The sequence below is a fragment of the Oryza sativa genome, chromosome 9, assembly GCF_034140825.1.
Source record: "Oryza sativa Japonica Group chromosome 9, ASM3414082v1".
Taxonomy (NCBI): Eukaryota; Viridiplantae; Streptophyta; class Magnoliopsida; order Poales; family Poaceae; genus Oryza; species Oryza sativa.
The window spans coordinates 22,381,732-22,395,202 of NC_089043.1; the positions used below are offsets into that span (position 1 = coordinate 22,381,732).

At 42.6% G+C, this 13,471-nt stretch overlaps 2 protein-coding genes and 1 long non-coding RNA gene across 3 annotated transcripts; 1 reads left to right on the top strand and 2 right to left on the bottom strand.

Annotated features, from left to right (window-relative positions):
- The first annotated feature begins 2,752 nt into the window (after nucleotides 1-2,752).
- On the top strand, nucleotides 2,753-3,970 carry LOC107282082 (uncharacterized). The gene is made up of 2 exons (XR_001548574.3): nucleotides 2,753-3,135; nucleotides 3,392-3,970. It is a non-coding gene; the product is annotated as an uncharacterized lncRNA (long non-coding RNA).
- A 70-nt stretch (nucleotides 3,971-4,040) lies between these two features.
- Nucleotides 4,041-5,060, bottom strand: LOC136351188 (putative wall-associated receptor kinase-like 16). The gene has a single exon (XM_066304370.1). The coding sequence runs from the start codon at nucleotides 5,058-5,060 to the stop codon at nucleotides 4,158-4,160; it is 903 nt and encodes a 300-aa protein (XP_066160467.1). The 3' UTR covers nucleotides 4,041-4,157.
- On the bottom strand, nucleotides 4,041-9,536 carry LOC9272352 (wall-associated receptor kinase 2-like). Its single transcript, XM_066304369.1, has 4 exons — nucleotides 9,010-9,536; nucleotides 5,924-6,377; nucleotides 5,669-5,830; nucleotides 4,041-5,329 (listed from the first exon to the last, which is right to left on the bottom strand). The coding sequence occupies exons 1-4, from the start codon at nucleotides 9,439-9,441 to the stop codon at nucleotides 5,184-5,186; spliced, it is 1,194 nt and encodes a 397-aa protein (XP_066160466.1). The 5' UTR covers nucleotides 9,442-9,536; the 3' UTR covers nucleotides 4,041-5,183.
- Nucleotides 9,537-13,471: the final 3,935 nt, after the last annotated feature.

Below are 13,471 nucleotides of genomic sequence, written 5' to 3' on the forward strand. Positions count from 1 at the left end.
TGGATTATAATAAGCCAACATAAAATAAGCTAAGCTGTTAGCTGTTTAATTCTCTGTATTATTAGCTGTTAGACACCCAATAATCTAGGGCCTGTTCACTTTGATGCAAAAAAAAAACCTTACCAAAATTTTGGTAACTTGCCAAAATTTTGGCAGGATTTCTTATATAGTTACCAAAATTCGGCAGCAAACTAAATGTAGCCACTTTTTTGGCAACTTTACCAAAATTTGGTAAGGTTGAAAATGGTATAAAAATGAACAGGCCCCTAGAAAAAGCACCTTTAGAGTGGATTATTATAGTAATCTGGCTTATAGATTATAATGATTTATCATAATTAGCTATCTGTTTATTTCAGCTTACTCCTAATAATTCAGATTATCATAATCTTAAACTGAATCAAACAAGACCTTAACAAATGATAGGGGCTCGCAAGTTCGCAGCGGTCTCGGCCTTCTCCAATATTCATAGGGCTAGTGGCAGGTGTACGGTTAATGAAGATTGCATGAAGCTGATCCAGTGGTTGCGGTTAGGGGTGAAAACGGTCACAGAAATTTCTGGTCGACTAAATATCGTTTTCGTATTTGTATAAGGGGTACCGTTTTCGATCGTACCATTTTTGGCTATTTATGAATTTTGATTTTACTAATTTCTTTCTGTATCGTATTAATGTTGATACTTACCAGTTTAAATGATAAATATGATCAATTATTAGTCGATCGAGTGTCATTTACTGATTCTGACCGTTTTCACCCTAGTTGCGGTAATTAAATGCGCCATATGTTGTCACCTCTGCGTAATCTGTATCAACTTCGGAGTACTGCTCGATCGACATGGTCAAAATGAAAAACGCGGCCGGTACATGAAATTCTCGGCGTCCTGGCTCGGCTGCGTCGTGCAGAATTAGTTTTTCCACTACAAGGAGTAGACTTTTGCATTTCGGAGATACTGCTGAAAAGTAAAGTGATACATGTAAAAAGATTCTTACAATTTTTTTTTACAAAATACCTGATATGAATGCCACATGGTGATATATCTTTGATTTTCCATGACTATCAACCAATTAAATAATTAAACAGTTTTATAATACGTTTGTGTATTAGAATTTTTTACATGCATACCTGAAAAATGTTGCATTCTTACCGGCTCATCCAAAATAAGTTTGAGGCAATTTAAGATGGGTCACACGATGGGCTGCGGGGATGAGTACGGAGTACGGTTGGATACAACGCATCCCCTAACTTACGAAACTAGTGCGCACGAGGTCCTAAGGCGGTTTGGATGGTGGTTTTGGCTTATATGACACCTACGTGGCTAGTTAGAGTAGATCTTCATCCCACGTGGCGCTTGCATGGCATTATAGGCAGAATTTTTTAATAAATAAACAAGGGGATCCATATATTAGTCATAAGGGAAAAAAAGATAGCCCCACATGTCAGCGGGTTGTCGGTTAAAAAAAATATGTGGACCCACATGTCACCAACTCTCTTCTCTATATTCCTCTTCTCTATCCCCCATCTTATCTCCCTCTAAAGGACGGGAGGTCGTAGACTGGTCGACGGACCTCTGTCTCAGCCTCTCGGAGCTCCGGAGGTCGACAGGCCAGCGATGGACGAGCTCCGGAGCTTGACGAGGTGGTAGTGGGGCACAGAGCTTGAGCAGCGGTTCCGGTGAAGGGTGGCGGCCGGCCCTTTCCTCTTCCCCACGTCCCTGCTGTCGGCTGGCCGACGCCCAAATCTTGCAGCTGGTCGGACGCTATCATTTGTCAGTAAGGAAGGAGGCAGATATCGACCGCCTCCTTCGAGGAGGCCCGCTACTGTAGTTGTTTGTCAGCGAGGAATGTGGCAGAGGCCGCCTGTCTCCCCTCTGGGACATCCTCCATGCGCTCTACCGAAAGCTACCACACGTGTTGGGCCCTCAGTGGCTGCTGTTGGGTCATCTCGCTGACAACGATGTTGAGGTCGAGCGCACACACCACCGTCCCAGCCCGGTGGACCTGACGGCCCTGTCGACCTCTGTCCAGTGAGGAAGAGGTGGAATGGCAAGGATTGCTTCCTTCCCCATCCTCTCACGCGTCCTCGCCCATGCCACGATTTTTCACACACCACCAGTGTCATTCCTGTGTGAACGAGCGAGCGATGGTGGCAGCAGGTGTGGAGCTTGAAGTCGACGTCGTCGCCTGGGGTGAGGAGAACTGGAGAAGCTAACCGCCACCATTCGGGCATGTCAGGAGTGTGGAGGAGCAGTAGAGGGAACGGTGAGGAAGAGATTAGAGAGGGGGAAAGAGGAGGAAGAAGACCAAGAGTATGCAAGAGAGAGGAAAGAAAGAAGAGGGGAGGTGTGAGGATGACACGTGGGGCTCACATGGGCCCCACCATTTTTAAAATTGTTTTGTGGTGTAACTGACACGTGGGCCCTATAGTTTTTATTATTTTTCTAGACTAAATTGTCACGTCAACGCCACGTGGGATAAAGACCCAGTCAAACAAGTTACGTAGGCACCACGTTAGCCAAAACCATCATCCAAACCGTCCTAAGACCTCGTGCGCTTTAGTTTTATAAGTTAAGGGATGCATTGCATCCGGTTTTTGTGGTTCAGGGTGTTTTTGAAAACTCGACGACAAGATAAGGGACGTAAAGTGTACTTTTGCATAGTTAAATGCCCATCGCAGCTTATAATTCTACAACGAGTGGGCTGGCCCACATTGAGCCCAACCGGTGCCACCATCGACGACCTCCGCCTCTCGCCCAGCCGCCCTCATCGCTTTCCGGTCGCCGTCGCTCCGAAACCCCATGAACCTTTCCCCCCCTCCCTTCGCGCCGCCGCCACCCCTATCCGCGCCATCACCGGGAGTGAGAAAGGCGACAGCTGCAGCAGGAGCAGACCGCGCGAGAGAGCGAGAGGGAGGAAGGTATGGGAAGCGGCAGGAAGCGAGGGCGCACTGTCAGGAGCCGGCCAGATGAAAGGTCCTGAACGCAGCGCCGCCACTTCAAGCAGGGGCGCGAGAACATCTTGAAGCACAAACCCCAGCGCCCTCCTGTGGCGAAGGAGCCGAAGGAAGCGGTGATGGGTGCAGGGGAACCCCTCGTGGTAGCCCTTCACCACCGAGAACCCGGCTTGGAGGACTACTTACAAGGTGCGGCCGCTTGCTTCAGATCATGCGTTGCTTACGCATTTTAACATTTTTGGCGTGTTTTGGTTTGATTATAGCCTTATTGGCTTATACCAGTAGCTTTTATAGTGTAGAATGGAGGTGTGCTAGCTCACGTCCTCTCAATGTGTTAGTTTTATATTCTGTTTTAGAATGTGATAATTTGTTGACTGCGGTTATTATTATTGAAGTCACAACTCTATTTCGATTCTTATACTGAGTAGTGAGCATTGATCTCTAGATTTACCTTATGGTAATAGAAGCCTAAAGCTGGGACGCACTGAATCGATTTACGGGTGGGGGCATTCGGCGGTTGACAGAGTAAACAGGGCAGCGGCACAGCAGGGTAGCTTAGACAGCTTGGACAAGGCAGAGTTTGGTGTGGTGAAGTGGTTTAGATGACTACGGGAACGGGCTGGCAGAAGCAGAACCTGGGGAAAATCCCTGGAAAAGCTGGAATTGGAAGGTAGCTACTGAAAGTCTGAAATTTATACCTACTTCTCGGTCCTGTTCGTAGAATTCAGATTTCAGAAGCTGGGAGAGTGGGAGGTTGATACCGATGGGCCAGTGTGCCACTGTGCGCGATGTGCACTAGCTGTATGATATGCGTGCGTCCTTGTTGTGCTGGACCGATAAACACACAAAGTGTAGTGCAATGTCACCAATTGTGAGCAAGCCAGGCATGCTTGTATGTAAGGAATGCTGAAAAAAGCACTCATGGACTAGCTGTACATGCAGTATGCATGTTTCTATGACCACTAAGATGTGATTTGAAATATAGTGATAACCAATAATCAATGACAATTCTTCTCGACACTAACACCAAGATTGTTGAGGGTATTCCTTGAGCAGCCGCCAACATTACTTTGTTGTCCTACATACAATGCAAGTAATTTTGCCAACAATATGATATTGCATATTTACTGTAATAAGATCTGTGATATGATTATTTTAAGTAGATAATACTGACATTGCCCACCAAGATTTTGAAAAAAAAAGTATAGCTACTACCTCCCTGAATCTAGCTCCATGACACCTTTTCTCTCTATGCTGAAATTTCCTGTACTGGTATACCTTGAGCTGACCATGGACGATTCTCCAAGCAAACTCTCCAACTCTTCTGAATTCTGTTCTGCCCATGGATGTTGCATAACCTTTCTCAGCCTGTCAAGATTATCTGCAATGTGCTTCATTGATGGCCTATTCACACCAGACATCTCCAAGCATTGTGCTGCCAACTCTGCAATCTCTTCGAGAAATGGCATATTCTCACTATTCTTGATCTGGTCATCTAATATATCTGCAAGCTTGTTATTCTTCATTGCATTGAGAAACCTCATCGATAGGCTTTTCTCATGTTCAGGTGCATTGAGGTTGAACGCTTTCTGGCATGTGAGAAGCTCTACGAGAACAACTCCGAAGCTATATACGTCACTCTTATCTGTTAATTGACACAACTGCATGTACTCTGGGTCAAGATATCCACAAGTTCCTTGAACCAGTGTGACAAACTGTGACTCATCTGTTGGTGCTAGAATGGAAGCACCAAAATCTGAAACCTTTGCTATCAGGTTTCTATCAAGGAGGATGTTGGATGATTTGATGTCACCATGAAGGATTGGTGGTGAAGCACATGAATGGAGATAAGTAAGTGCCTCAGCTGACTCATGGGCAATCTGAAGACGAGTGGCCAGGGAGATCTGCTGACCATGGTTACCATGGATGAGATCGAAAAGCGTGCCGTTCGGGATGAACTCGTATACTAGCATAGGGACCTCTACTTCAAGACAACAACCTAATAGTTTGACAATATTTTTGTGGTTGATTTGAGATAAAATTAGCATTTCTTTACCAAATTCTTTCTTCTGATGCTCATTGATTGTCATGCATCTTTTGACAGCTACTTCCATGTTGCCCTTCAGAAGCCCCTTGTAAACAGTTCCATGGCCTCCTTGCCCAAGAATCTGTTGTTCATTGAACCTATTTGTTGCTTCCTGTAATTCTTCATGTGAGAAGATTTTGAATGCAACACCTTATTGCGATTTCATCTCTTCAAATAACAGCAGACCACCATGCTGTCGGAAGTAATGTTGTTTGATGAGCTGTTGCTTTCTTCTCTCTTTGATCAAGTAAGCACACATTATGGTAATCACCAGGACAACAGATATGATACTTGCGCCTGCACGTTGTTGGAAAATGATATGGATGAAATTCCATCACCTAGCCAGCAATTACATTTTTTTTTCTATGGACCAATACTGAGCAGATTTAAGGCTATCCCTGCAATGTCGCAATGAAGAAAGGTGCTAGAGTTGTGTCTTGTTGGCCAACGCGACTACACAAAATTTGGCCAAACAAGTTTTTTTTTTAATTATTACTTATTTCAGAAAAGCTCTGGTGTTGTTTAGAGGGAGAAGTGTTGGATTGTCATATTGTATGGTATGACTACACACTACGCAGTATTTAAACTGGTGATCCATAGACATGGTAGTAGTTCTTACAGAATATAGGAGCTCACCTACTACCACAGGCACTGAGTCAAAACGTAGTTTCTTCTTTGGCATACAATCTCCATTCATCATATAACTTCCTGGGGAGCATGAGCAGGTGAAATTCCCCAACGTGTTGGTGCATATCCCCTTGCAAGGGTAAGTAGCATTGTTGAGGCACTCATCAATATCTGAAATCGAACCACCACATTGGGTCAGAATTGTCACATTACATACAAGTGTACATAAGCAGCAGACACAAAATTAAAGGTGCAACACAGTACCTTTGCAACCATCCTTTATGTACGGGTTGCCTTCATATCCATTGGAGCACTTGCAGCGGTAACCTTGTGCATTCGTCAGGTTGTCAATGCACTGACTGTTGTTACTAATACATGCGTAGGAAGTCTTGTTTCTTCTAGATTCTGTACATGTTTTTGATGTTATGGCCCAGTCGTAGACAACCGGAACTCCCCCCTTGTACGTGTCATAAAATACGCTGGATGTGAGGTAACTTGTGCTAAAGTTGAATGCTGCGGTTTCCATCACTGCCATGTAGCTGCAAGGGCTGCTCATCCATATTTTAGTGGTGTTGTAGCCTTCGTTGAAATAACCCTGGTAGTACTGTATGCTCTTAGGAACATTTGCCTGGCAGCAGCCAGCGCCAGAGCATGAACCATTCTTGGGAGTTAGTTTGTTCACTTTGTTGTCGCATGCTGACGAACACCCGATTACATACTGCATTTGTTACATATGGATGCAGAAAGCTATTTAGTTGAAGATCAAAAGCAACGAATATTCAATGAAATTTGTACAATTCTTTACACCTTGCGCTTTTAATTCCTTAGACCTTGCCCTTTTTTACAGTTCTTTTTTATTCTTGTAATTGTAACTTTTACTTCTATATTCAATAAAATTGGCACATCTTTACCAGTTCGTTAAAAAAAAGCAACAAATATTTTTTTTCATGATTAACAAATTACTCTCTCTGTTCCTGTTACATATTCTAAGTTGTTTTAGTTTTATATTCAAAGTCAAAATTTTCTAACTTTAAACATAAGAAAAGTGCACCACATCTACAACATCAATTTAGTTTTTATTAAATCCATAAAAAATATGTCTTAATAGTGTATTTATTTGGTATATATTATAAATATATTTTTCTATAAACTTATATCAAAGTTTGTAAATTTTATCCCACCCAACCTAATAGCTAATAGTTGACTGTAGAAGACAACAACAATGGCAATTGATGCAATAACCGCACATTATTGAAATGCATGTGAAAAACCGGATCGTTCTTAATTTTTACTTTTCCTCTTATTATAAATATTTGACATTTAGCTAAGATGAGATCTGATCAGACCTTCGAAACTTTGATTATCAATAATTTCTCAAATGTTTAATTTTACTAGAAAAAATACACGTGTGTTGCAACGGGTGAAGGTTATTTTAATCTTATTATTGTTATACGGTTTAGTTAAGATAAAATTCACTATGGGAATTCGCGTGAATATATAGCTTTTTATGAAACCATGAACTGCAATTAAGAGTCCAATCATCTCAAAATAACATACGAGTTTTTTTAAAGAGATTTCTTATACGACTCCTTATGTATTTCCAAAAGTAAACGAACTTAAAAACTGACTCAAATACAAATATATATTTCCAAAAGCGAATAAACTTAAAAACCGACTCATACACGGATGACGTACAAAAGTACCGACAAAAACATCTTCAATTTTTATAATAGTAGAGAAGAGAAAAAGAAATAATATATGTAGATTTTCCTTGAAAAGTTCTAATAATATTAAATATGGAGTATCATAAACTTACATATGTTATAAATTTATTTAATATCATGCTTCACGCACTTAGGTGTAGTATTCGACTGCAACTAGGGACACAACTAGCGTGTTTGAATCTCCTGAAGATGAAGATAAAGATTAAGATTAAGTGTTTAACGCAAAATCAGGTGGTAATAACGTGTGATTAATTGAGTTTTAATTATTACAAACTTGAAAAATAGATTAATCTTATATTTTTAGAACAACTTTCATATAGAAAATTTTCACACAAAACGCACCGTTTAGCAATTTGAAAAACATGCCACGAGTATCCAAAAGTTTATCCAACTTTTATTGGAGAAAAGAACATAAGCAAATGGGATAATAATATCTATTCCCAATCAATCTATGGACGCAGGGACGGACCAACAAAACACCGTAATATTTCAACTCTAATCTTAGACCAAGATGACATGGGCCTGCTTTGGGAGCTTAAGATTCTGAGAAGCAGCTGGTTGGTAGCAAGCTGGCTTCTAGTTCATTTTATAGATTCTACAACTACAGCTTCTCAAAATCTGGACCAAAAGCTGGACTGTTTGGGGGGAGCTTCTGATTCTAGGAGAAGCTGCAACAGCTAGAAACTCCCCCAAACATGCCCATAAGCTGGTCCAGGTCTTATGAGAAACCTTGGTCCACCCCTTATGGACATCTATAAATCTCTATCTCTACTATTATAAAAATTGAAAATATTTTTGTTGACATTTTGGTGCATTGTTCGTATTTGAGTCAGTTTTTAAGAGCATCACCAACAGATTATCTATAATCTTCCCTCCAAAAATTGTTTTTGGGTTTCCTAAACTGAAAATAGGAAGTGAAAAAACTCCTCCCTCTAACAGATAGCCTAAATTAAATCCCTAAAACTTAAAATGGACCCTTTTGTTAAACTACTAACAAAAAATTCTATTTTTTCTTCCATCGCAAAAAGATCGCTATCTCCCACACGCGGGAACGGGAGGAGAGATGCGGGAGTGCGAGATTGGGAGCGACTTTTGCGAGAACACGCATCCGCATATAAACGGAGCGAGGAATCGGGAGAAGAGAACTCCAAAACTTGGGTAGGTGAGTAGGGGATCTGTTGGAGCTATTTTTTTTATTAAAATCCCTCCAAATCAGTTTTGAAAATCAGATAGATAGACTGTTGGTGATGCTCTAAGTTCATTCACTTTTAAAAGTACATAAAGAGTCGTATAAAAATCTTTTTAAAAAACTCGCATATTAACTTGGGACGAGAGTTGGACTTCTAATTGCTTTAGAATTCTTGCTAAAGCATAAAAAATAGCAACGTAGGATATAGCCATCATTCTAATAAAAGTTCCAAATTAGATATCAATACTATCAAAATAAAAATCCCATATATTGTTTAAAAAAATCTAACAATAATATGATTAAAATAGTTTTCACCCGTTGCAACACACGGGTATTTTTTTTCTAGTTTCTAAAAAAGTAAAATAAAAATAAGGGTGACTCATTTTTACAACTTTGTGAAAATCAGATTTACTAAATTATACTGAAATAGTACTTACAGAATCGGTCGTCATGTAGGCGAGAGTCTTGCATCCGATCACGGTAATTTTGTTATCCGTGTCCGATAACCAGAAAGATGAACCACTCAAATTCGCCGATGCGTCGCTGTATGACATACCGCCCGTGGATTGGTCGTAGCACTGCCTGGACATGTACGCCTTCACCCAGACCTTGCCGTCTTCCATGGAGATCTTGATCACCTCGAAGTCCCCCCAGAAAGGCTTCTGATTGCTGGTGCCTTTCGTGGCGTTGTCGCACTCGAGCCGAAAACCCTCGTGAATCGCGCAGTGATCGCCGATGCCGAAGGGGAACGGGATGTCGACGTCCCCGCACCTCGTCTGGCAGCCTGGGTGTCCGGCAGCAGCCGCGGCCAACCCGATGGCGCCTGAAATGCAGATGAGAAGGCAGGCGGAGTGGAGAAGCTTGGTCATTTGGTTAATTCTCTCTTGGTGGTTGTGTGTTTCTGAATTCTGAGTACGTGTGATGCTGCTGGGGGCCTGGGGCTGGGCCGAGTGTTAAATAGATGAGAGGAATGCACTAACTGACTGTATCCCTGGCCCAGCAAATTTGAGAAGCTAGTGACATTGACGATTAGTTAACTAATTAGTTATCAACGTTGATCAATCCCGGTATATATAGACCGCATCATCACAACCGAAAATCACTTTATTATTGTCTAATTGGACGACGATGACGACGCTGGAAGCGACTTAGAAAGCAAAAGGGCAAAACACTATTTTGTTGGTGCGCCAATGATGCAGAACTGTCAGCTAATTAAGCTCTTCTCACTTCCTCAGCCGGCCGGTCAACCGGTCAGCTCCTCCTCTACCGCTGCTCAACATCTCTCTAATCTTGATTAGGGTCCCAGGGAGACTTGCCAAGTCAATGCCGGTTGTTGAGGTGAGAGCTACTACTAGCTTCCAAGAGATCCCGTAGCAGTCATCTAGCAGTGCCCTACTGTCCACGATTGTGGAGACTGATGAATAAGTCCAAATCTTGCATGACGAGAGACGTGTCACACACTTGCACTTAATTTCTCTCTGTATCAAGGCGAGCGATCTGTACCATGTATACGAGTTGTTGCTCAACCCAAAATATCGGCAGCCGATCAATAATTCGCATTGACAAGCTAGCCAGGGCCAAGATAATAATTTCCTCAACCCCTGCCTTGTTGATCACATCATTGAAGTACAAACTACAAATTGTAGGCGAAATTTACAGATTGAAGTAACGACATATCCATCATGACTTGTATAATTTGAGAAACGCAAACTACTACAAGAAATATAATATTTGTCTCTTTTTGGGGAAGCCACTTCATAATTGTTACTTCTAGTTTACTTAACTGCCAACAACAGAACGAGAAACTAAAAATGTACTACTAGTAGTATCTTCAAGATCAATGCTATCATTGAGTCTGTCCACTACATCGGTCACTTCTTGTGAACTCAACGTCTGCAGTACAGGGAATTTTCAGTGACGAACTGACGACGTGATCAATTGTGTGAATGAGCATAATTTTGTTTGTAGTCACAGTTCACCGGCAGCCAGGAATCTGTCCCGATTCACCGTCTACCATTCACAAACACAAACTGTAAAACCATGCCAACCGCTGAAGTAGTGCTGAACACCTCAATCCTATGGTCACACACAATTACTCTCTGTATCAGAGGCGAGTGCTCTGTAGCATAAGTAGTTGCATGCCGAACCCAAGATACTGGCAGCCGATCAATATATAATGCGCATTGACCCAGCAAAACCAAAGTCTATTACCATGGATGATGATGGATTACTTACACGCAGGACGGGAGACACACCACATTTATTAGAACCACCCTGCAGCCAACCAGACGAGAGCGCTTAGCCGATCGAGTCCGCTGCATACGACAACGAGTCAACGACGACGACGAGTGACGAAACGCGGCGCGCGCACGCACACGGCGGAACAGGAACAGGCGGATCGCGTGACTCGCGTCGTCGTCATCGACGAAGGGGTAATTTGTCGGTGTGCGCCATTGACACGCAGGATTTTTCACCATTTCAGCTAGCGTGCCCTATAATGCTTAGGTGTTTAGTTCAGCGCAAAGTTTGGATTTTAGTTGAAATTAGAGATGATGTGACTGAAAAGTTGTGTGTATGACAGGTTGATGTGATGGAAAAGTACTGAAGTTTGGATCCAAACTTTGGATCTAAACCGGCATGGACTTGATCATGAGCTGTGTGCGAAGTTTCCCTGGATGTTTTTATTTCTTCCTTTTCCATTTTGCAAGTTTAAATCTGTCTGCTTTTCTGATATGAGAAAAGGGGAAGGCTGTCAGGCCTTTCTATTTTAAAAAAGAAGAAGAAATTCCCCGATTCAGGCTAGGAATTGATTCTGAGGTCCCAGAGGGACTCGCTAGTCTCCAAGTCCATGCCGGATTGCCGGTTGTTGAGATGAGAGCTAGCTTCCAGGATGTCTAGTAGCAATAAGCTTATCAGTGCAGTACTGTCATTGTGGAGACTGGTCAATGAGTGTCAAGTCTTGTATGATTGAGACATGTCAAATAGTAGTACATGATACCCATTCAACCGGGAGAATTTAGAGGTTGAGAGGAAAAGAGGGAGAGAAAAGGATGGGGAGGATGCGAGTGCACGCACTCTCCCTCATGCGCGCGAGTCGCCCGGTCCCTCGGCGGCCAATTCTATCTGAGCCTGTTACTCCATCTAAATACACAAAGATAATCTTACTAAAAGAAAGATAGATAGAAGCGTAGTTTGCTTTGTAGCTTTTGTAACTAATGAATCAATTCAACATCTCTTCTTTAAATTGCACAGCGGCCTCGATGAGACGGGACCGCGGCTGTCTCGATGAGACGGCGGCCGCGGGACGGCGGGCTGGATGCGGCAGCCTCGTTGCGGCGGCAGCCGCACCGGGGTCGATGCGATGGCGCCGTGGTGGGAGAACAGGCTCGATACGGCGGCGCCGGGGAAGCTTCGATGCAACCACGATGCGGCAGAATGGAAGAGAAGTGGGCGGCACAGACGAACTCCCTATTGGCCGAGTGGGCGGTCATTAGCACGGGCACCTCATTTTCATTAGACAATCCTACCCCTGTTAAACCAACAGTTAGATTAGATTGGTACCTGATGGTACCTCGTGGTACCTCCTTAAGGATGGGAAATATGCTCATAGCTAGATACATTTAGAGTGCGATCTATCTTACTTTTGGAATCAAGCAACCCCGTAATAGCTCACACTTGTTTGGAAATTGGTTAAGAGGTTTTGAATCTAAACTTAAAAGACAAACTTGGGTGGGCATAGCAACGATTTGTTGGGCTTTGTGGCTCAGTAGGAATGACTTAGTCTTTAATGGCTACAACCACGTATCTTTCTTGCAGGTAATTTTCAAAGCAACTCAGTTGGGAAGGCTTTGGTCTTTGCTTCTTAAGGAAGACGAAGGCATTGAAGTAATCGCGAAATGCAATCTTTTAGAGAAGCGTATGATGGAGCTTTTCTCTATCTTTGGGTGGAACTCTAGAAGAAGGATTGAAGCTTAGCTTTTAGTTCCTTTTGCTTGTTGTCTGTCTTTAAAAACTTTTTATGCTTTACCCATGTAATGGGAGAGTCTTATGTACTCATGTTTGTGACTTTTAGGCTGTCCTCACAAGGTGTAGAGGCTGGGTTTAATGTAATCCATTATCTAAAAAAACACACCCTTAGAGGTTTGAGAAGTATTGCACTAGCAATATTTACTCTGTTTTTTAGGTAATGTTGGAATTCTATTGATTAACTTGCATCATAACAGAGTGTTTCCCGGATACAGTCCGGAATCACAGAACGATAGACAGAACAAGAGAATTGCTCATAACAATGAGCCAAAGTGTGAGCCGCTACATTACAGCAGAGGCGTAGCTAGCTAGGTGGCACTGTGGGTCCTGGACCACTTAAAAATTTGATCGAGATTAAAACTATAGTATATGTAGTACTAGTTAATATAATAAAAATTTTATAGTGGACTACCCTTTTAATTGACCTATTATATATATAGATGGACCACTTTTACTCTAAATCCTATCTACGCCACTGCATTACAGAGACGGTTAACATGCATAAAAGAACAGGCTTGGAAACCAATTGCAATCTTCTTGATATCTTGGATCAGACACCCCACCCTTGATCGATCTCGAGATGGTGCCTAAATTCGCTGTATTGCTGACATGCAATCAGAGGCTACCAACACCTGCTGGAAACCCTCTTCTGTTGCCAGTACTAGTGCCCGACGAATAGCCAGTGCCTCAGCCATTTCAGGGAGGACGATGTTGTTCACTCGTTCGCTGCATGATTCAGTACAAGTAAGCAGATACCTGTGTGATCACGGATCTGATTCCCACTTGACGAGTAGATTGGAAAACTGCAGCATCGGTATTGATCATTACTGTTCCTTCCGGCGGTGGAATCCACCTTGGAATGGAGGAGGGGAG

Bases quoted from the DNA above. Each gene is read 5' to 3' on its own strand.
- LOC9272352 (XM_066304369.1), bottom strand. From the start codon at position 9,441: ATGACCAAGCTTCTCCACTCCGCCTGCCTTCTCATCTGCATTTCAGGC. The intron at 6,378-9,009 runs GTAAGTACTATT...TAACAAATGCAG, and splicing joins CCTACATGACGACCGATTCT to TATGTAATCGGGTGTTCGTC. The intron at 5,831-5,923 runs GTACTGTGTTGC...GTTCGATTTCAG, and splicing joins CATAAAGGATGGTTGCAAAG to ATATTGATGAGTGCCTCAAC.
- LOC136351188 (XM_066304370.1), bottom strand. From the start codon at position 5,060: ATGGAAGTAGCTGTCAAAAGATGCATGACAATCAATGAGCATCAGAAG.